Source organism: Armigeres subalbatus, unplaced genomic scaffold, assembly GCF_024139115.2.
Source record: "Armigeres subalbatus isolate Guangzhou_Male unplaced genomic scaffold, GZ_Asu_2 Contig1234, whole genome shotgun sequence".
Lineage (NCBI taxonomy): Eukaryota > Metazoa > Arthropoda > Insecta > Diptera > Culicidae > Armigeres > Armigeres subalbatus.
In genome coordinates this window covers 175,363-197,110 of record NW_026941995.1, presented here as the reverse complement: position 1 = coordinate 197,110, position 21,748 = coordinate 175,363, and the positions used below count along the sequence as shown (strand labels likewise).

At 40.5% G+C, this 21,748-nt stretch overlaps 1 protein-coding gene across 1 annotated transcript in view; it reads left to right on the top strand.

The window, feature by feature from the left end:
• LOC134202475 (DDB1- and CUL4-associated factor 5-like) overlaps positions 1-21,748 on the top strand; it is an 81,751-nt gene that overhangs the window by 7,285 nt on the left and 52,718 nt on the right. The window contains 2 exon segments of the mRNA XM_062677464.1: positions 8,968-9,633; positions 9,940-10,337. Of these exon segments, the coding sequence (XP_062533448.1) occupies positions 10,124-10,337 (214 nt within the window). The 5' untranslated portion in view covers positions 8,968-9,633; positions 9,940-10,123.

Below are 21,748 nucleotides of genomic sequence, written 5' to 3'. Positions count from 1 at the left end.
ATTCGAATTCATATTAAATATTATTGCACATTATTCTGTTTGACTTGCCTCAAAGTAGAGCTATCCCAGTACTAAGAAGAATAAAATAAAACAAAATCATCGGATTTCACTTGTCATAAGACGAATTATTCCATTTAATTCCTTTACTAGTGAGGCGTTCCTATAATAGTGAATCCCATAAGAAACCAATGGAACAGAACAGAAGGAACAGAAGTTTGCTAGCACCACTACTACTTGTCCATGTACTAGTTAATGGAGGAAGCGATTTTGAAAAGAAAAGAATATTTTGAAGTATCACAATATTTTTCCAGTAAAGTAGAGGAGAACAGCTTTCTGTCAATTTATTTACATCACAGGAAATATATTCCTTTCAATTGTTATGAATTAAACAATTTAGACCTGTAACTGATACAACTCTTACCGGTACACCAACCCTACATATTCACATCTGAGTTTTCAGAACATTGTAAATTAATGTTCAAGTCGGGTGGTTTAATACCCGGAACATAGGCAATTAACTTTTATTGAACTTCATATAAAAGTCACTGCAAATGAAATTAAAAGTCACTATTTGGTCACTTTTTCTGCAGCTGAAAGTCACTTTTTGGTCCCTTTTTTCGGCAGTGTTGGTCACTAAAGTCACTTTTTTGAGTGGGATTGATCGCTACCAGCCCTGGCCTCGGAATCCCTCAAAGATTTGCTTCAACATCCTTGGGGGATTTCCTTCGGGATCGCTGGAGGATTCTTTTCGAAATAACTGAAGGATTAATTCGGAGTCGCTCGACGATTTGCTTCGAAGTCCTTCGACGGATTGCTTCGGAATCCTTCGACGATATGCGTCTTCATCCCTGGAACATTGCTCATGAAATACCTGGAACCATCATATTGAAATTCCTGGAGGGTTTTCGACGAAATCCCTGGAATATTCCCCTTCAAATTCCTGAAATATTCCCGTTGAAATTCCTGGTGGATTCCCTTCATGATCCCTGGAGGCTCCCATCGGTATTCTTGAAGGATTCCTGTCGAAATATCTAGAGAATCCCATCGGAGTCCCTGGAACATTCCAGTCAGGATCACTAAAGGATTCTCATCAGAATTCTTGGAAGATTCTCGGCGGAATCCATGGAAAGTTGCACTATTTTTTGCCTTTCTCGTACAACGAAGTTGTACCGAAAGGCTATAATTTCACTACGAAAACGAACTTTTAATAGCAGCCTCTGAGACCCATAGTGTTATATATCAATCGACTCAGCTCTACAAACTGAGCACATGTTTGTCTGTCCGTGTGTATGTATGTGTGTATGTGTGTGTATGTGTGTGCACAAAAGCTATAAAAAACATTAGACAACTTTTCGTATAGTAATCCTTGCTCGCAACAAGTTTTATTCGACAGGGGACAAAGCCTTGTTGATCACTATTGAATTTGATAACGATTGGTCATTGCGTTTAAAAGTTATGAAGAAAATGGTACATCGGACCATATAAAACCCATATGAGGTTGGTGTCTTAACTAAATTCGAGAAAGGCACCACCAACGTTAGGTGGATTAATCTGGGTTTTTTTCATTTGAGATAGATAGAATATTTATGAAGTATGCAAATATATCCACTGCCTGACGCTAGTCGAGCGCAATTAATCATAGACTGTGAGTTGTTGCTCACACGTGCACACGTGCACTTGCTTGAGAAAAGAGAATAATATGAATGAGTGTGATTGATCGGCAATTTTTCTGGGTTTTTCGACCCCCCCACCCCCCTTGTAAGATTTTTTAGTTATATGAAGCGTAAGATATTGACCGACCCCCCTCCCCCAATTAGTGCTTACGTAATATGTGTACGGCCCCTTAGGTGGTTGGACTGCATTTGTCACATAACCGCTGATAATTTGATGAGGTGTTAAAATGTTCGAGAATTTTTGAAACAGGGTCAATTTCGAGAAAAAATGTAAAGGGGCTATAGCCCCCCCTAGACATCGGAGGTAGTTACGCCAATGGTTACTCTCATTTTTATACCAGTTGAACCAGTCGCTACTTTTTGAGCACGAATTTCAAATTTTGTCTTTTACTCTGGATGTTCCAGAGTTCCTGGAGGACCAGTTAGTGGAATTTGGCTCTCACGTTGCTAGATCAAATGGTGTATAAAAGTCACAGAAGTCTAGACCAATTTCGATTTGGTCACTACTCCGGGTGCTCCGGAGCTTCCTAGAATTACTTGATGACTATTCGGGTTCAATTTGTTGTCCTTGCAATGATTCTGCTCTCACAATGTTGCAATAAGGGATCTTTGAAGTCGTGATTTCTAGGACGCTTCCGTATGATCACTTGCTGATCTTCCGGGGTCAATGGGTGGTCCTTGAAAATGATTTTGCCCTCATATTGCTATTCAAAAACTGAACACTGCTCCGAATGTTCCGGAAGTCCTCCCGGAGGACCTGTTAGTGGCCATCTGGGATCAATGAGTGAGTGATTAGAAATAGTCGCATATTACTGAAGCAAATGGGAAGAATCGACCAGTTTTTCGGGTGCTCCGCAACGTCCGGAAGCTGGGGTTACAGAGATCAATGAGTGTTAAGATAGAGGAAAAAAATAAGATTTGAAACAAGGCCCTTAGATCATTTCAAGAAGATTAATTCCCATATTGTTAGAGTTCCATTGAAAAATGCTTATGATCTCTCTCGACCCCTCTGGGAACCTGTTCCGACGGACACAAGAAGGCGAGGTGCACAGCGAGGAAGGTGGATCGATCACGTGGAGGACGATTTACGGCGACATGCAGCCATGGACCGAGCTGAATGGAGAAGACTCTTATGTACTGCACAGGCTACTCCGGCCTTAGTCTGAGAAATTAAAATAAATGATACCAATTATGCTTGGAGGAATCTATTGAAAAGTGTTTGCCCCACGGGGAACTCGTCCTGGAACGGAATCTTTGAGGTCAGTTCGTCTGCTGGCCCTAAAACAGTAAGAACCAATCTGGTGATGCAATTTCTAGAAGTTCGATACCCATATTGTTGGGGTTCCATTGAAAAATGCTTATGACCTCTCTCGACCCCTTTGGGAACCTGTTCTGAAATGGCCACTCGAATATTCACGCGTCTGATGGGCCTAATATAATCATAACATGAGCTGCTGTGGAAATTTAAAGAAGTTTGATACCGAAATCCAAAGTCAGTATTACCGAAACAGGACACGTCCCTGGAAATCCGGATTTCCCGGACATCAGCGTGACTGGACCGATTGGCGAGTTGGCTCTTGTTTCGGACGGCAGAACGATCACCCGATTTGTCGAAATTTTGTGTTTTGCATTGCGCGGTCGGTAATAAAGTTAATTAGTTCAGTGCGTGTTGGCTCTTGTTTCGGACAGCAGAACGATCTCGCGATTTGCCGAAATATTGTGTTCTGCATTGCGCGGCCGTCAGTGCCTGTTTTGTGGTGTTTCTGCTGAGTAAGCAGATAGTTCGCGCGGCCGAGTGAGTAAACAATTGGTGCGTGATCGGACGTGTTTCAGGTAGGATTTAGAACATTCGTAAAATCCGAGTTTTTGGTTCTGATATTAATGTTCGGTGAATAATGCGGTTGAACGTGTTTTGTATATAATGCGAAACATTTGTAAAATCCAGGTACTGTTATTGACAAACGCTCTATATTGTCGAATAGAGCTCCCTATTATTCACCTTACCCACTAACACAAATTTTCCTTCCCGAGACATCTATGAAGGTAGTATGAGTTCCCTGCATCTTCACTAGTAGATGTTGAAATAACATTCCTTCCCTTCCTTCCGTGATTGTAAGGACGTGGCCAGGTATACAACTGCTACTGTATAGGAAAAGGTACTAATCCCAAGCACCAATTTGCGACAATATACAGTAGATTGCTCAATTGAGCATTGTATAGCCACCCACAATTTGTACAATCACATATGCTATGCTATGCTATCAGCGTGACTGGACCGATCGAACCCAACAATAGCACGATAAAGAAAAAAACTCGGAATAGAATGAACCCAAAACTGTTGAAATCGGTTGATTATTCAATAAGAAACAAGCATTTCAGTTTCGTGGGTACCCGGGTACCCTGCTGGTCATTTAAAGGGTAAACAAAAGTCATGACCCCTTCCTCCACCCCTCCTTGATCAAAACTTCCGTTAACCCCTACAATCGATTTTAATCGTCATTATTGTGGATCTGACAGAGTTTCAACGTCTTGCTATGAAAAATCATTCAGATATCGTGAATTGAATTCCGAAAAGGTACCCGGCTACCCAGCCGGCCACACACCGCCTTAAGTACACTAAAATGCAAAATTTCAACGTTATCTCATTGTTGGACAATTCTCACGTCCTGGCGTTAAAAATCGTTTATTTATGCAATTTTAGCCAATCAAAGAACTACATCTCTACCGATCAGCATGGTTTTATGCCGGGTAGATTAGTCACTACAAACCTGCTCAACTTCACTCACACTTATATTAGTGCTATGGAGAATAAGGCTCAAGTAGATGTTATCTACACCGATTTGAAGGCTGTTTTCGACAAGATCGACCACAACATCATGTTGTCCAAACTATCGCGCCTCTTACCTAACTGGCAGAACACTCCGTGTGAAAATTGACTCGTGCGTTTCGTCCCCTTTCTGCAACTTATCTGGCGTGCCACAAGGAAGCAACTTGGGACCTCTGCTGTTTACACTCTACTTCAACGACGTTGCATCGAAATTGGGTTTGGATTGCAGAATTATCTATGCAGACGACCTGAAAATATATCTAATAGTACGATCAGTTGATGACTGTCATCATATGCAAAGTTTGTTGAACGTGTTCATTTCCTGTTGCTATCAGAACAAATTGACTGTCAGTGTTCCAAAGTGCTCTGTTATGACCTTCCATCGTTCAAAACACCCATTATTGTTTGATTATCGTATTGATGGAACCACACTTCAAAGAGTTACGGAGGTTACTGACCTTGGAGTTGTGTTGGATCCAAAACTGACGTTCAACACCCATTATACGTCGATAATTGCTAAGGCAAACCGCCAGCTGGGTTTCATATCGAAAATTGCGAAGGACTTCACTGATCCACACTGCTTGAAGTCCTTGTACTGTGCGCTGGTGCGACCTATCGTGGAACAGCTTCTATTGTCTGGACTCCGAATAAGCAAAGATGCGAACAGCAAGCACCCCATGGGGGGTTCGAAGTGCCCGGCGTCTCAGAGTTACACAGAAGTTGGCGCGTGGACTCAAGGATGGCTAGTTCAGGCGCAAATAAGAGGTGGTCTAACCAAGGGATCGGAGTCGGCTTCATGGGTCATACCGGTGGTCATGCCCTGTGGTCGAACTCGATCCTTTTATCGAACAAATGGCCGCGCGAAGAACAACATGGTATCGTTGGTTTCGCGGCGTCGGTCAACCGGGCGGGTTCCGAGCCCGAGAACGGAAAGGGGTCCTCGTCAAGGCTGGGGCAGGCGTAGGCACCGCGTCGGCAAGTCCCTCTGTGTGTTGGCGTATAGACCCTATCGCAGAGAGGTCGATTTAGGGTGCACGCGGCATCATCATTCTTGATACCAGTCGTGCGAAGGGAAGCAGGCGGGAAGTCGACCCACCTTTCGAGGACATAGGGCGTGGTAAGGCCACCTGGAAAGCCGGCAATGCGCTGGCACGATACCATGGTGTTCTTCTAAAAAAGCGAGTCACGATGTTCGATGCTGCAAGGACACGCAGCTAACCTCGAGGGTGCGTTGTGCACTGGCCCCCTTTGAAGCATTACTTTCTGGTTGTACCGAAGGGACGATGGGCTTGGCGGCAATGGAAACGGTTTAGCGGGTCGGGGATGTAGTCCTGCCTCCCTCGTTTGCTGTTTGAGGTTTGTCCCTAACCCTGCACTTCCTGGACAACCCAGGATGTCTGTTGAGCAGATTCCCCCTCCATTGCTTAGGAAGAAAAAAAAACACGTAGGACTTGCGATGACTCCGATCGTCGATCTTCGCTCAGTGGCTTGGCTACTGGCATGGAGTGTAGAGCTTAGCCACCATAAACAGCTCCGTAGCGCAACGTTTTCGAAGAGGAGATAATACAGAGGCACTTTGAAGATCGGTGGCAGAGATTTTGTATGGGAAATACAGGAACCATGAACGCAAGTCTACAAATAGGTCGGTTTCAAGCGGCCACGTACTCGTTGAGGAAGCCGCTTTTAGTCCGCTTTCGAAGTTTGTTGAGGAGGGGTTTCAAGCTTCCTGGAGAAGCCTTTCCAAGCTTCCTGGGGAAACCTTTCCAAGCTTCTTGGGGAAGCCTTTCCAAGCTTCCTGGGGAAGCCTTTCCAAGCTTCCTGGGGAAGCCTTTCCAAGCTTCCTGGGGAAGCCTTTCCAAGCTTCCTGGGGAAGCCTTTCCAAGCTTCCTGGGGAAGCCTTTCCAAGCTTCCTGGGGAAGCCTTTTCAAGCTTCCTGGGGAAGCCTTCCAAGCTTCCTGGGGAAGCCTTCCAAGCTTCCTGGGAAGCCTTCCAAGCTTCCTGGGAAGCCTTTCCAAGCTTCCTGGGGAAGCCTTTCCAAGCTTCCTGGGAAGCCTTCCAAGCTTCCTGGGGAAGCCTTCCAAGCTTCCTGGGGAAGCCTTTCCAAGCTTCCTGGGGAAGCCTTTCCAAGCTTCCTGGGGAAGCCTTTCCAAGCTTCCTGGGGAAGCCTTTTCAAGCTTCCTGGGGAAGCCTTTCCAAGCTTTCTGGGGAAGCCTTTCCATGCTTTCTGGGGAAGCCTTTCTAAGCTTCCTGGAGAAGCCTTTCTAAGCTTCCTGGGTATGCCTTTCCAAGCTTCCTGGGGACGCCTTTCCAAGCTTCCTGGGGAAGCCTTTCCAAGCTTCTAGGGGAGGCCTTTCCAAGCTTCCTGGGGAAGCCTTTCCAAGCTTCCTGGGGAAGCCTTTCCAAGCTTCCTGGGGAAGCCTTTCCAAACTTCCTGGGGAAGCCTTTCCAAGCTTTCTGGGGAAGCCTTTCCAAGTTTCCTGGGGAAGCCTTTCCAAGCTTTCTGTGGGAGCCTTTCCAAGCTTCCTGGGTATGTCTTTCCAAGCTTCCTGGGGACGCCTTTCCAAGCTTCTTGGGGAAGCCTTTCCAAGCTTCCTGGGAAAGCCTTTCCAAGCTTCCTGGGGAAGCCTTTCCAAGCTTCCTGGGGAAGCCTTTCCAAGCTTCCTGGGGAAGCCTTTCCAAGCTTCCTGGGAAGCCTTCCAAGCTTCCTGGGAAGCCTTCCAAGCTTCCTGGGGAAGCCTTCCAAGCTTCCTGGGGAAGCCTTCCAAGCTTCCTGGGGAAGCCTTCCAAGCTTCCTGGGAAGCCTTCAAGCTTCCTGGGAAGCCTTCCAAACTTCCTGGGAAGCCTTCCAGCTTCCTGGGGAAGCCTTCCAAGCTTCCTGGGAAGCCTTCCAAGCTTCCTGGGGAAGCCTTCCAAGCTTCCTGGGGAAGCCTTCCAAGCTTCCTGGGGAAGCCTTCCAAGCTTCCTGGGAAGCCTTCCAAGCTTCCTGGGGAAGCCTTCCAAGCTTCCTGGGAAGCCTTCCAAGCTCCTGCTTCCTGGGAAGCCTCCAAGCTTCTGGGGTAGCCTTCCAAGCTTCCTGGGGAAGCCTTTCCAATCTTCCTGGGGAAGCCTTCCAAGCTTCCTGGGAAGCCTTCCAAGCTTCCTGGGGAAGCCTTTCCAAGCTTCCTGGGGAAGCCTTCCAAGCTTCCTGGGAAGCCTTCCAAGCTTCCTGGGGAAGCCTTCCAAGCTTCCTGGGAAGCCTTCCAAGCTTCCTGGGGAAGCCTTCCAAGCTTCCTGGGGAAGCCTTCCAAGCTTCCTGGGAAGCCTTCCAAGCTTCCTGGGAAGCCTTCCAAGCTTTCTGGGAAGCCTTTCAAGTTTCTGGGAAGCCTTTTCAAGTTTCCTGGGGTAGCGTTTCCGAGCTTTCTGGGGTAGCCTTTCCAAGCTTACTGGGTATGCCTTTCCAATCTTCCTGGGGAAGCCTTTCCAAGCTTCCTGGGGAAGCCTTTCCAAGCTTTCTGAGGAAGCCTTTCCAAGCTTCCTGGGGGAGGCTTTCCAAGCTTCCTGGGGAAGCCTTTCCAAGCTTCCTGGGGAAGCCTTTCCAAGCTTCCTGGGGAAGCCTTTCCAAGCTTCCTGGGGAAGCCTTTCCAAGCTTTCTGGGGGAGCCTTTCCAAGCTTCCTGGGTATGCCTTACCAAGCTTCCTGGTGATGCCTTTCCAAGCTTCCTGGGGAAGCCTTTCCAAGCTTCCGGGGGAGGCCTTTCCAAGCTTCCTGGGGAAGCCTTTCTAAGCTTCCTGGGGAAGCCTTTTCAAGCTTCCTGGGGAAGCCTTTCCAAGCTTCCTGGTTAAGCGTTTTCAAGCTTCCTGGGAAATCCTTTCCAAGCTTCCTCGGGAAGCCTTTCCAAGCTTCCCGGGGAAGCCTTTACAAGCTTCCTGGTGAAGCCTTTCCAAGCTTCCTGGGGAAGCCTTTCCAAGCTTCCTGGGAAAGCGGTGATAGTCCCAAATTGGGGACACAGTAGAACATAAATCTGTAGAACTTCGTTATTGTTCGGATTAGTTTGGAAGCATATATAAATTACGGAACGCTCAGAGAGAGGAGGGATATTGATGCAGAAGTGTGACGGATAACCCATACCAGATTTTCGAGATTGGACGTAATAACACCCACTCGACTCATTATAATTGAAATAAAGTTTAACATGTCCAACTATAAGCAGATTTAACATATTAGCGAAAAGCTCTCCCTCATGAAAAGGCGTGTTTCCCTGTTAAATGCACTCATATATTAGTAGTAGCTACGGTATCAAGTACATAGCACCAAGAACACCAACAACATCATCCAACCTACCCAAACAACATTTATCACAATACTATCACGCTCTTGGTGTTCGTTGTTTGGTCGTATACATACAACATTATTTTATTTTCTGTTTGTTATTTTTGCTTTCTTATTGAACACAATCTTGATGTTGTTATTCTCATTGCTCTTTTTCAGTGGCTCGGTGTTTTATTGAGTGAGTCCATACTGCAACACAGTCAGTGAAGTGATGGGGACGGTTCATCTTAATTCAGCAAAAATCGCCATCATCGGTGAAGAGTGCACATAAAAGCAACGAAAGCAACAATCTATGCAGACCCTAGACGTGCTCGCAACTTTGTGCAAGTTTGATTCAAGGTGCTGTGGACCCTGCAGGGGCAACAGTAGTGCAGACACGAACATAGGCCCATATTCATACGCTGAAGATACGCGAACATGTAGATAGACGAAGAAAACTGGTCAATCAAAACGAGTGGATGGGAAAATGTCAAAACGGTTTTGTGGCGAGGAAAATTTGAAAGGGAAAAATACTTTCCAGTAGGGTGGATTAACTCTGGTGGCTGATTTTTCATCTAGTTCTGAACGCAAGTGTAGAGTGTAGATAATTTATGTTAAGAAACTGCGAAGGGATAGAGATAGGCCAGAAGCCTAAGAAGGATGTAATCTTAGTGTTGTGAAAATTTAGTATAGTGAATCTTAGTCAGTAGAAGACATACTGGATTGCAGACAGCTGCAGGAAATTGAATTAAATTCTTCTATATTGAAAAGTGTATTCATAAAAATGGTGACTGACCAGACATGTTGTGTTGGTGGATCGAAGAAAGGAAAATAGGGAATAGAAAGGTGAGTCAGTACATGACGAAGAGAAGGAAAGAGTGGAGGGTGACAATAACAGTGAAGATATCGAGTGAAGGTGGATGAGCAAGAGGGTCGTCGACGACAGAAAGTATAGCGTATTTAAGGGTACCCTCCTACGTACTGGTTTTAGCCAATCTTGCATCGTTCTGTGCCATCGAATTGAGTGTTTTGAAAATGGACATATTGTGAACCAAGTGTCAAGAGTGATACACTTTCGGTTTCATTCCACTGAAATTGATTAATAAATAACGTGATTCTATCGACTACAAACGAGTTCTTGCTACGTATTAGGAAATTCGAAGAAAAAACCTTTTGTGAACTTGAAAATCCAGGCGCACCAATTAGAATCATTGAATATTCGCAACGAAAGTGAGGGGCTAGAAACGCAAACTGTGTTCGTTGGGGGAAGGGCGGGTGAAGCAAAGCAGAGGACATTGATCCGTTCGGTAGCTTCTGAGTTTCCGGTTCCCATACGATGGCTCACTATCGGAATAATAACCATTCCGAGGCGAATATCCTCGGCCAGTTGGTCAGCCGGCAGCTGGGCGACAACGTCGTCAACTTCCGCAGCAATCTTTTCAACGAGCGACTCCGGATCGCTCGGAACCTCTACAAAAAGGACCTGGTGTCGCACTACGGCTGTGTCAATGCCATCGAGTTCAGCCAGGAGGGTGAACTGCTCGTCTCCGGTGAGTAGGCATTACTCTTTATCAATAAATCAAGAAGTTCACCGAGGTTCCGAATTTGATTCTTCTTTGCTTCCATTCGTTCCATCTTTGAACCGGGTGCTTAAAATCAATTCGATCCTATCATCTCATTGGGTGGGAGAGGGATGGACAAGGAAGGACCAGTATCAATTATGTTTACGTTTTGTGTGATTTTCGTGAAGGTGAACAAATTTCTGTATTCCGTTTTCTTCATTTAGCATTGATTGTGTTTAGAGGGCGATTCTGATGCGGTTGTTGGAAAGAACGGGTGATGATGGGAACAGGGGATGTTGAATATTGCTTAGGGTGTGCCAACAAGATTTATTTACGGTAAGCTCATTATTATGTTATTTTAAATTAGTTTTTTTCATAAACATCAATTTAGTGAATAATATTTAGTGAATATAATTTGGAAGGCCTGTTTTTAGTAAGAATATTATATTATATAAAATTCTGAATGTCCAAAGATTTTTTTTTTAATTTCCAGGGGAAATTCTTTTCAATTTTCTGTAGAAATTTATCTGAATTTCCAAGAGAAATTCTTCAAAATTTACAGGGGACATTTTCGAATTTTCATGAAGAACAATTTTCTATACGAGACCGTACTATGTCGCGTTGAACAGCAAATTTGTGTTTGAGGAGAGACTCATTTGAGAAAACTTTTAAAATTGAAACTAAACAATGATGTAGATGGGAAGCTTTTGCTTTTCTATCCCAATTTAACACAGGTTGAAGATTCGGCTAGAATGAAATCACAGGCTACGAAAAGAAGCAAACAATACTTTTAAATAGTTTGAGTTTTAATTTTTTCCCCAAGAATCATGAAATTAAAATTATTCAATTTTAAAGATGGTTTCCTATCAAAATAGTTTCAAAATAGCAAATAGCACACATCTCACTAATCAAGTGGGTACTGATTAGTGAGATGTGTGCAGTAACATGTGAGTAGTGGAAAGTGAGAAATGAGAAGTGATAAGTCAGTGGTGAAAAGTGAGAAGTGATAGTTGCGAAGTGAGAAGTAGAATGTGAGAATCTGTGTCAAAAGGTAGAAGGTTTTTTTTTATTTCTTTATTAAAGAGGCTTGCAGCCCAAGGCTGGCTCACCTCTGAGCAGGTCGAAGGTCAAAAGGTCGAAGGACAAAAGGCCGAAGGGTCAAAAGGTCGAAAGGACAAAAGGTCGAATGGACAAAAGGTCGAAAGGTCAAAAGGTCGAATATGTGTCATAACGTCGAAGGTCAAAAGGTTGAAGGACAAAAGGTCGAAAGACAAAAACACAAGACATGAGTAGTGAAAAGTAAGATGTGAGAAGGGAGTAATGAGCATAGATAAATGAGAAGTGAGAAGTGGGAAGTGAGAATTGATAAGTGAGAAATGAGAAGTGAGTAGTAAGTAGTGAGAAATGAGAAATGAGAAGTATGAAGGTAGAAATGAGAAATAAAAAGTGACATGTGAGAAGGGTGATGTGAGAAGTAAGGAAGAGAGAAATAAGAAATGGGATAAAGATGAAGTACAACTATGAACCGAAAAAAAAAATGAGGAATAAAGAAGGAAGATGGGAGAGAGAAAGAATAAAGAAAAAAAGAAGGAAGAAAGAAGAAAAAGAAGAGAAGATACAATGAAAGGAAAAAGAAGAAAGAAGCAAGTAACAGGGAAGGGAAAAAGAAGAAAGATGGAAGAAATAAGAAATAGTTAAGAAAGAAAGAAATAGGAAAGAAGGAAAAAACAACCACCGTGCCACCGTGCCTGTCTTGGCACGGTGGTTTCCATACCACTAACCAAGCCGTCCACAACCAGGGCGTTAGGCAAGAAGATTCACGCTTCGATTGTGTGCTGTTCAATAGATGGTCTTCCTTTCTCCCTTTCACCCTCTATCGCTTCATACTTGTTCGCGCCCTAGCGAATGGCTTTTAATCTAATGATTTTCAATTATCTTTCGATTATCTACTCCCTCATACTTTGAGTAGAAATGACCGATAAAGCCGATAAACAAATCATTCACCACAATCACGGTCGTAAAATCTGTTTCAATTATGAAAGAAAGAAAGATAGAAAAAAGGAAGGAAGAAGAACAGGAAACAATAAGTAAGAAAGAAAAAAGGTAGAAAGAAAGAAGAAAAAGAGAAGAAAGAAGGAAAAAAGAAGAAAAATGAAGAAAGAAAACAGAAAGAGGGAAGAAAACCAAGAAAAAAGAAAGAAAAGAAACAGGAAACAAGAAGAAAATGGGAAAAAAGAAGAAAAAGGAAAAGAAGAAGGAAGAAAGTATGAAAAGAAGAAAAAAAAAGAAGGAAGAAAGACGTAAGAAAGACGAAAGAAAGAAATAAGGAAGGAAGAAGGTGGAAAGAAGGAAAAGAGAAGAAGGAAAAAAGAAGAAGGAAAAAAGAAGAAAGAAGTTAGAAAAAAGAAAAGTGAAATATGGAAGGAAGAAGGAAGAAAAAAGCAAGAAATAGGAAAGAAGCAAGGATAATGGAAGGAAGGAAATGAAATGAATTAAGAAGGAAGAACGAGGAAGAAAAAATAAAGAAGGTAAAAGGGAGAAAAAATAAGAACGAAGCACCTTTCTTCCTTTCGACCTTTTGTCCTTCGACCTTTCGACGCAGTTTTTTTGTTTCGACCGTTTGTCCCTTCGACCTTTTGATCTTCGACCTTTGGCCTTCGACCTTTTGACCTTCGACCTTTTGTCCTACAACCGAATGTGAGTAGTGACATAAACCAAAGGAAGGAGTGAGAAATGAGAGATGATAGTTGGGAAGTGAGAAGCGAGATGTTAACTAGTGAGAAGTGAAGGGAGAAATATAAGACAGAAAGAATTCTTCTAGAAGATGGAAGAAGAAAAAAGAAAGGAGGAAAGAGAATCTCGTTTTTACTTCTCACTCCTCGGTCCACACTTCTTCCTATTCCCTTCTTACAAATCACTTCTCACTCCTCATTTCTTACTTCTCACTACTTACTTTTCTCTTCGCACATCTCGCTTCTTACCTCCATCTTTCCACTACTCTCTTTTCTTATTTCTCACTATTCTTTTCTCAATACACACATATCCCTTCTCCCTACTCACTTACAACTTCTTATAGCTCACTTCTGACTTCTCATTTCTCGTTTATCACTTTTAATTTCTAACTTTTCACTTTTCAATACTACTTCGAACTTCGAATATCTCACTTCTTACTTTTCATTGGGCACTTCCTACTACTTACTTCTTACTTTGAATTTCTCATTTCTCACTTTTCACTTCACGCTTCGAATTTCTCACTTTTAACTTCTCCTGATTTATTTCTCATTTTTCACTTTTCACTCATAACATAACATAACATCGCAGTTCTGATATCTCATTCCTCACTCATTACTTTCCACTTATAACTTATAACTATTCACTTCTCATTTTTCTCTTATTACTTTTCACTTCTCACTACTCATATCTCACTACTCCCTTCTCACTTATAACTTCCTATATCTCACTTCTGACTTCTCATTTCTCAGTTATCACTTTTCACTTCTAACTTTTCACTACTAACTTTTCACTTCTCACTATTCACTTCGCACTTCGAGTTTCTCATTTATCATTTCTCATTTCTCATTTTGCTCTATTTATTTCTCACTTCTCATTTTTCACTTTTCACTTCTCACTTATAACTTCTTATAGGGGCCATCCAGAAACCACGTGGTCATATTTTTGAAGATTTTCAACCCCCTTCCCCCCATGTGGTTTAACGTGGTCATTTGGTAGACCCCCCCTCCCCGCACTTTGACCACATGGTTTTTTTCAAGTACAATTTAATTTAAAATCCTTATATAACTAAAACATATGGTTAATCCGATCAATTTTGAAGATGGACAATTTTAACTGATTCAAAATCAAACTTAACCCAGCATAGAAATTATAATTTTTTTATGAAATGGAACATTTTGATTATGTTATCAAGTTGTAATGTGTATCATGTATTAGTATATCTAGAACTCGTACACCTTCGATGCATCAAGAGGATACAAAAAAATGTGGACTCGCGAATATGTTATAAAAATTTCGAGAAAAAATTGTAATGGTTTAGAAATGTTCCAAAATATACCTAGGGGAAAATACCTATTCTTGGCAGTCTAAGACATTCGCCAAATTGAATGGTAAAAATAATTAATAATTACACTAAAACACAGGTACAGTTTAACTGGTATACATTTGTATGCTCTCCCTTCGATGATTGGTGTTCACCAAATATAACAGCTTTTACCACAAACTCAGTAAATTTATTATAAAGTAACAGGTCAACGTTTCTTCTATTGGCATAGCAATTTCTATTATCAGCAATGGATTTGCTCCCTTTAGCAACTAGACATGGAAGTGAAAACTGGTAATGTATTGGTGCCAAATGCTGGTTGTTTATATCCTCCAGTAGTAAAATTCATTCATATTAATCGGCCGCACGCTCATCTCGCTTCACTCAATTTTGGAACAAACTTTATTGTTTATCAAAACTGGCTTAACACAAAACATTAATTTTAGCCTTGGCATAAATTTTATGTCATGTACACAGATAGGCAAAAGCATTTAAACACATTGTAAAACAAATTTAACCCTTATGAAGCCAACAAAATCAGACATGGATGGCAGATAGGGTACCCGTGTACCCAGATATTGAAATTTTCATTACTTTTACCATTTTCAACCTATTTGAATAATGTTTGCCATTTAGGAGAAGGGAACTTATATGCTTTTTGTCCGCTGCCAAGATTTACATCTTTTGTCTTTTGTAATGCCTTAGAGTCACGTAAGCAAAAGTCTATCAACCTGTTTCAAATATACAACTTGCTCTTTGCGTTCCTTACATGATATGTGTGTTTCATAACAAAAATCATGGTTGTTGTGTACAAGACACGACCGCTTGACGTAAACTACGTGAAACCAAATCCATACACATAAGAATGAATATTTTTCTGTCTGCCCTTATATACTAGGAAACGGCATGAACATTTGTATGTAGAGGTTTTAGCGAACGATGAAGATTCTTATGATGATATTAGACCCCTCCTCTTCTGAAAGAGGGACTCTCATACAAATGAAGTACACATTTCTGCTTTAATCGAAAATTAATCTAAAAAATGGAATCCAAAATTTGCAAATTTCGAATACTTAAGACGTTAAGTAATAAAATAATTTAAATAATGTAAAAAATATATATTTAATCAATTTTAGGTAAAACGAAGCTCGTCGATTCTGGTAGTATAGTATATTAACAATATATTCCACCTCGTGAGTCTTCATATGTTGAATAATGGACAGCACTGTCCTATCCAGCCGCTGGAGCCACCCCATTCTTACACTACGTTTCACAGTTGAATAATAGATAATACCCTAAAAGTAGGCAATTATTTATGGTTGAAATGCGCTATGTAGGAACGGGAATGATTATAATTTTTTTGATGAGCTTGGAAAGTATTGAAGTTGCAAAAGGAAAGCGGTCCTGTCAGCCACATAAGGGTTAAAATACTACGGTGTGGCTATCACTTTTGATATAATTCATGGTCTTTAACACAATTTTAAAATAAATGCCAACGCCGGATATTTTGTTCGTAGTTTCGCTAAAACCAAATCACATATAATTGTGCGTGATATCTTTTTAGCGTGTGTTTGATATGCTCACAAACACATTTTCTCGCTCTACTCCGAAGTGTGCTGCTGTAAAGGAAAACGAACAGTCCCAATTTTATTTAGTGAAACATAGAGCAAATGTTGCATAAATTTGTTCTTTGTAGTGATAATCAAGTGATGATAAAGTGTAAAAAGTGGATTACATACGTACTTAATTTGTCGTGTCAAACGCAATAAAGAGGAGAAACAGGCGATCCAAAAAAGTAAGTACCAGTTTGCTATTCGTGCGCTGCTTTCTTTGGCAATGCAATAATGGCAAGGATTTCGAAGGTGCAAATTTGTTTCGATGATTAACTCATCAAATCTTGCTACTTTTACACAAACAACTTATTTAAATGAAAGCTTAGACTTGAAATTGTGTGATTGAATCAAAATTATGTTCATAAATAGTGTATGTTTGCTGGAAAATGCAAATATTGTTGAGGGTGCCAACAACTGTCGCACCCTGCCAATGCCGTATTCTACCCTATATATTTTTTTTATTTCTTTATTGGTGATTTTTTTTTTAAATAGTTGTGAAGTACATTACTGAATATCCCTATAGATTCCTAAGAGTATTTGGGACATTCCGTAGCTCTGAAGGTACTGGAAATTCTTAAGATATATTAACCTCAGCGAAGCATCTGAACTGAAGGTTTTTCAGAATCTCAAAACTCTCTTTATTATGCCAAGATTCTATGATTCTAATCAGAACATTAACACAATGTCCTTAATATTCCTTTGCTTGAATTATACAGTTTTGGCTTAAAATGCAAGTTATCATTTTAAATCTACAGTCTTTAATATCTTTGGGTTCCTTTTGGTATTCTAGAATTTATTGTTATATTTTGGTATTTAACCCTCTCAGGACGATTTTTTTACATGGATTTAACGTACATATTTAGGGTTTTCCACTCGATCTTGCCAAAACTAGTATAGAAAGAACTAAAAAGTCGTACTTTTTTCGGGTGTCATAGGCCAAACTGCTCTGAAGTACATATCCTCGAAAGTATCAAAAATCATGTCAAGAAACAAAATGTCCTAAGACATGATATTACGGAGTTTTGAAACGACCCGATCAACCAAGTCCTGAACGATGTATCCGTGCATCGCTAAGCATCCAAGCAGGTCCATTGAGCCGATGCGATTTCATTTATTACTTTCACAAGCTACAATAGACCTTCCATGAGTCGATGTTCTAAGATACGATATCGACTGAAATGAAAACTCAGCCTAAACAATTTTAAAAATGTTCCATAACAATTAGGAAATTTCCAATAAAGAAATCATTGGAATAAAATTATATAAAGAAATTCAGCAATAAAAAAATATTAAATTTTCTACAAATAATGCAAAATTTCCATAAACAATTAAGAATTTTCCACAAAACAAAAATAAATTAACACCAAACAATTAACCAAAAATTGCAAACATAAAAGAAGAATTTTCCATAAAGAAATCAGAATGTTCCACGAAAAAAATACAAACATTCCATAAATAAATCAATATTAGAAAAAAAAATTACAAAATTTTCAACAAAATAAATATTTTTAACCAAAAATTAAAACCTTTCCACAAAAAAATCAATAAAGAGCATTGAAAAAAAAAGGAAATTTTCTATTAAAGAATATAAAAAAGCAATAAAGTTAAGCGTTTTTCCATAGATTACCCGTTCTTTAAAAGCGTTTGAAGTTGATGGACAATTTTTTATCAATTTGATTGCTTTTCTTTCTTATTTTCTTATTTTTTATTGCTCAGCATTGCCCAGGTGTTGCAAATGTCAAAATGAACTATTGGCAGCACCGCACTCTAGATCAATTTCCGTGCGTTTGTTTTGTTTTCCTGAACAGCTGACCCAAAATTGTATTTTAATGACTTTTACATTTCCCCGTTAAATTCACCAACTTTTTGTATATATCTACAAACCTTACGGATCCCAAAACGAATCGATTAGGGAAAAATCTTGCAAATCGGACAACCCGTTCGTGAGTTAAATTGTCAAGAAGGAAATCTCAACTCATTTTTATTATAATAGAAATTATGTGGCGAAAAAAATATTTATTTTGTGAAAAAAATTTTAATTGCTCATTGCTAATATTGATTTATTCATGAAAATTTTGTATTTTTTTCGTGGAACATTTTGATTTCTTTATGGAAAATTCTTATTTCACAATTGCAATTTTTGCTTATACAAGTGCTAATTTATTATTGTTGTAAAATTTTCGGAATTTACGCTGGAGATGTTTTGTTTTTTTGACCCTTCCTTCGGAAGTGTCTATAATTTCACTTTGTATGCGTTACGCAGGTGTGTTACGTATTAATCTATCAAGAAATCTCGTTAATTATTAAATAAAATGTATGGTATTTGAAACAAATTCACTTTGACATTGAAAATATAATTATAACAAATGATATGATATGGAATTATGCCTATTTTTCTGATTTGTTTCAAAGAAACAAATGATTTTTATTGGGAACATATAGAAGCATGTACAAAAAAATCTTCTCAGAAAAGCAAAAACGTAAAAATTGAAAGGGATTTCTTCAGTAGAAGCTAGATAGCAAATGTGAGCATGTTTTGAGACACTAATAGATCACTTGTATGCATGTTTGTGTGCGTATGTGTGCAAATTCTGAAATTTACTACCATAAAAATCTCGCTCATTTTTAAGGAATTGAACAAGCTTTGTTCTACCAAATTAGGCATCCATAAGGTGAAATATATGGTATTATTGAACGCTATTGAGTTTCACTCAGATCAATGACTGATTTAGTTAGTTTTGGATTAATTAATATCGAGGTCTCTGGAAATTACGAGTACAATATATGCAACCAGCGTTACGATAGTTGCTAACCATGTTACAATAGTTATTCAATCCGACGAGCGCCTTATAGATAGGCAGCATGAAGTACAGACGTTATCATTCGTTAAGTTGTCACTCAACCCAAGACATCCGCCTTTGGGTAGGCAATTATTTTGTCACTTTCACGGTAAATCGCCGTGGGAAGCTGAGTAGTTTTATCTCGTTTTAAATACTGGAGTCTGGAAAAAAAATTCCTTATAACTAAGGAAGGGTCAAAATCTCACTGTAGGTGGATTAATCTGGGTTTTTTTCATTAACAATTTGTAGCAAAATTTCAAGCAAAATTTTTCAAAGAGAATTGTTCAAAAATCATTCGGAATGCCAGCACTTTATAAGGATTGTATGAAGTAATGTCAAAGTTTTTACAGGAAATTTCTTTACTGGATTTTTCCTGCATATCCACAAGAAATTCTTTTGAAGTTTGTTTCTTGGATTATTGTACATTGAACATTTTTTCGAATTGTAGCCGCAGTCCGCTAATGCAAAAGTGTCGGCGGCGTGATGCCAAAAACCATCTGCGTGGCATGGCGGATTTTTTAAAAATATTTTTCCATTTTTCCTTTCCAATTTTTTTTGTGGAAATTGAGACTGAATCGCAACCTGTTTTTTCGTTTATTTTTTTTATGGAAATAGGCTAAGGCTAAGATGGTCAAATAAAGAAGATATGCATCGGCGTTGCGACCGACGCTGCGTTACCGGTTATCTTCGATGCACACCTACGTCTTGTCAACGCTGAGTTGAAAAGACGCTACGTGGGCATCGGTCCTAAGATGCGATTTGCGTTTAATGATTTGTATTTTTACACCGCTATTGTTATTCACCAAAAGCTTTTCGTATAAAAAAAGACCACGTGGTTCGAGAGCAACACCCCCCTCCCCCCATGTGGCTTATCGTGGTCATTTTCCAACCCCCCCCCCCACCTTCCCCCCCTATATATGACCACGTGGTTGGACAGACCCATATTTCACTTCTAACTTTTAACTTTTCACTTATTACTTTTGAGTTCTCACTATTCACTTCGCACTTCAAATTTTTTACTTCTCATTACTCACTTCCCACTACTCAACTGTTTCTGACAACGTCGAGTTAGCGAGGTGAAAATGCATTGGAAAAAAACTTCGACTTAGAGAATATCAAGTAAGAGAGATATCGACTTACGGAGGGAACGCAGTTTGCTAGATTCAAAGAACTTCCAATTTCATCGAGTAAGTGATAATATCGAGCTCCAGAACATCGAGTTATATGGGGCACACACTTGTGCTATTCGTACCATGGTACAAGGCGACAAGAAAATAATTTAAAGGCTATCTTTAATGAAGACAATAATTGGTATGGTACTCATTTTCACGATTTATTTTGTACCATGGTACGAATACCACAAGTGTGTCCCCCATATTAGAGAGAGTTTACTGTAAGATGCATTGAATAATAACACAAAAGAACCTTTCGAGTGAGTTTTCTTCGAATTGTTTTGTGACCAATGGTGTCAAATGCTTACGGAAAATAGACAACAGCAGTTCAACTGGAGGCATTTTTTTTCATTCTTTATTTTTTTTATAAGAAAGTAATACTTTATGCACTTGAAACAGCACACGTGCTATGGTAGTTGCCGACCTACCGCACGAAAGCGTGCCAGAGTGTAGGACTGTTCCAGCTGTGACTGGCCATAGCCACTAAATCCACCATAGGCTCCAACCATGATTCCCCTCGGGACTGCCTTTCAGTATTACTTTGATATTTTGCTTGATTTCTGTGCCCTCAAATCTGGTCAGCATATTCATAGATCAGCTCAAGTCCTAAGCAATTTCGTTCTTCAACGAGTTACCGGACGAGTACCGAGGTTGATTTCTGGTAGGGATAGCTTCCGGTCTAATGTTGCCCTGACAACCCTAATCCGGAGCGGTCGCACGCTACGATCTAGTCAACTAATCCCCAGCGGTGGATCTAGTCTACTCCGAAAAACGATTTTAATGCCCTTGGTTGTTGAGCAATTCAACTCCACCTCGATCGCGATCGGGAACGACTCAGATAGTCTCCGACGGCGGACCTGTTCTACTCCGACGAGAAGCTCCCCGATAGCGGGTGCTCCACGCTCCACGCTCGGCGGCTACGAACATCAATGTACTGCGCGTTCCGGCACATTCTTCTGACGTTGTTATCGGTGGTAGTGTCCATTCCGCATGCCTCCAACATCCATTCTTATTCGAACCGGGAGTATGTGAACAGAATGCCGTTTGTGTCATGTCTGGACATCACGGACATGCATGTCCGAACCTACACACTTAATTTTTTTACCGGGATCTCAGCAAAATGTTGAACTTTTACCGAGATTCGCACAGCCGTGCCCCAGCAAACATGTTTTTTGCCGAGATTTCTGTCAAAGTTGCTGAAAATCAGCAAATAATTTGCCGAAAATCAGCTAACAAATGTAATTTTTGCCGGATTATCAGTTATTTATTTTGCTGGCGCGCGGCTTTGCGGATTTTTGCCGAGCTGCAGAAATAAAAACTAAGTGTGTATGATTGTACTACCTGAAGAATCCGCGATCTGTTAAGAACTGGCTCAAGCCAAAGGTTAGCTCTTCATGTGGCCTCCTAATCCAAGCCAACACATTTGGGTCCAGCGGTCCACCAACCCTTAGTCGATTTGTCCAACTCCCTCTAGTATTTGACTACCGTTGGCTACGCACTTTATCTTAAATTATTACTTTTTCTAAAATTTGAAACACCATTTTGTAAGATAGGCCCGGCAATAATAAATTCGTAATCCACGTTTACTGGGGTACTGAATTAACGGCAGTATGAGTGTATAATTTGACCCTCCTTAACCTAGCGGTAAGATGCGCGGCTAAAAAGCAAGACCATGCTGAGGGTAGCTGGGTTAGATTCCCGGTGCCGGTCTATTGTATAT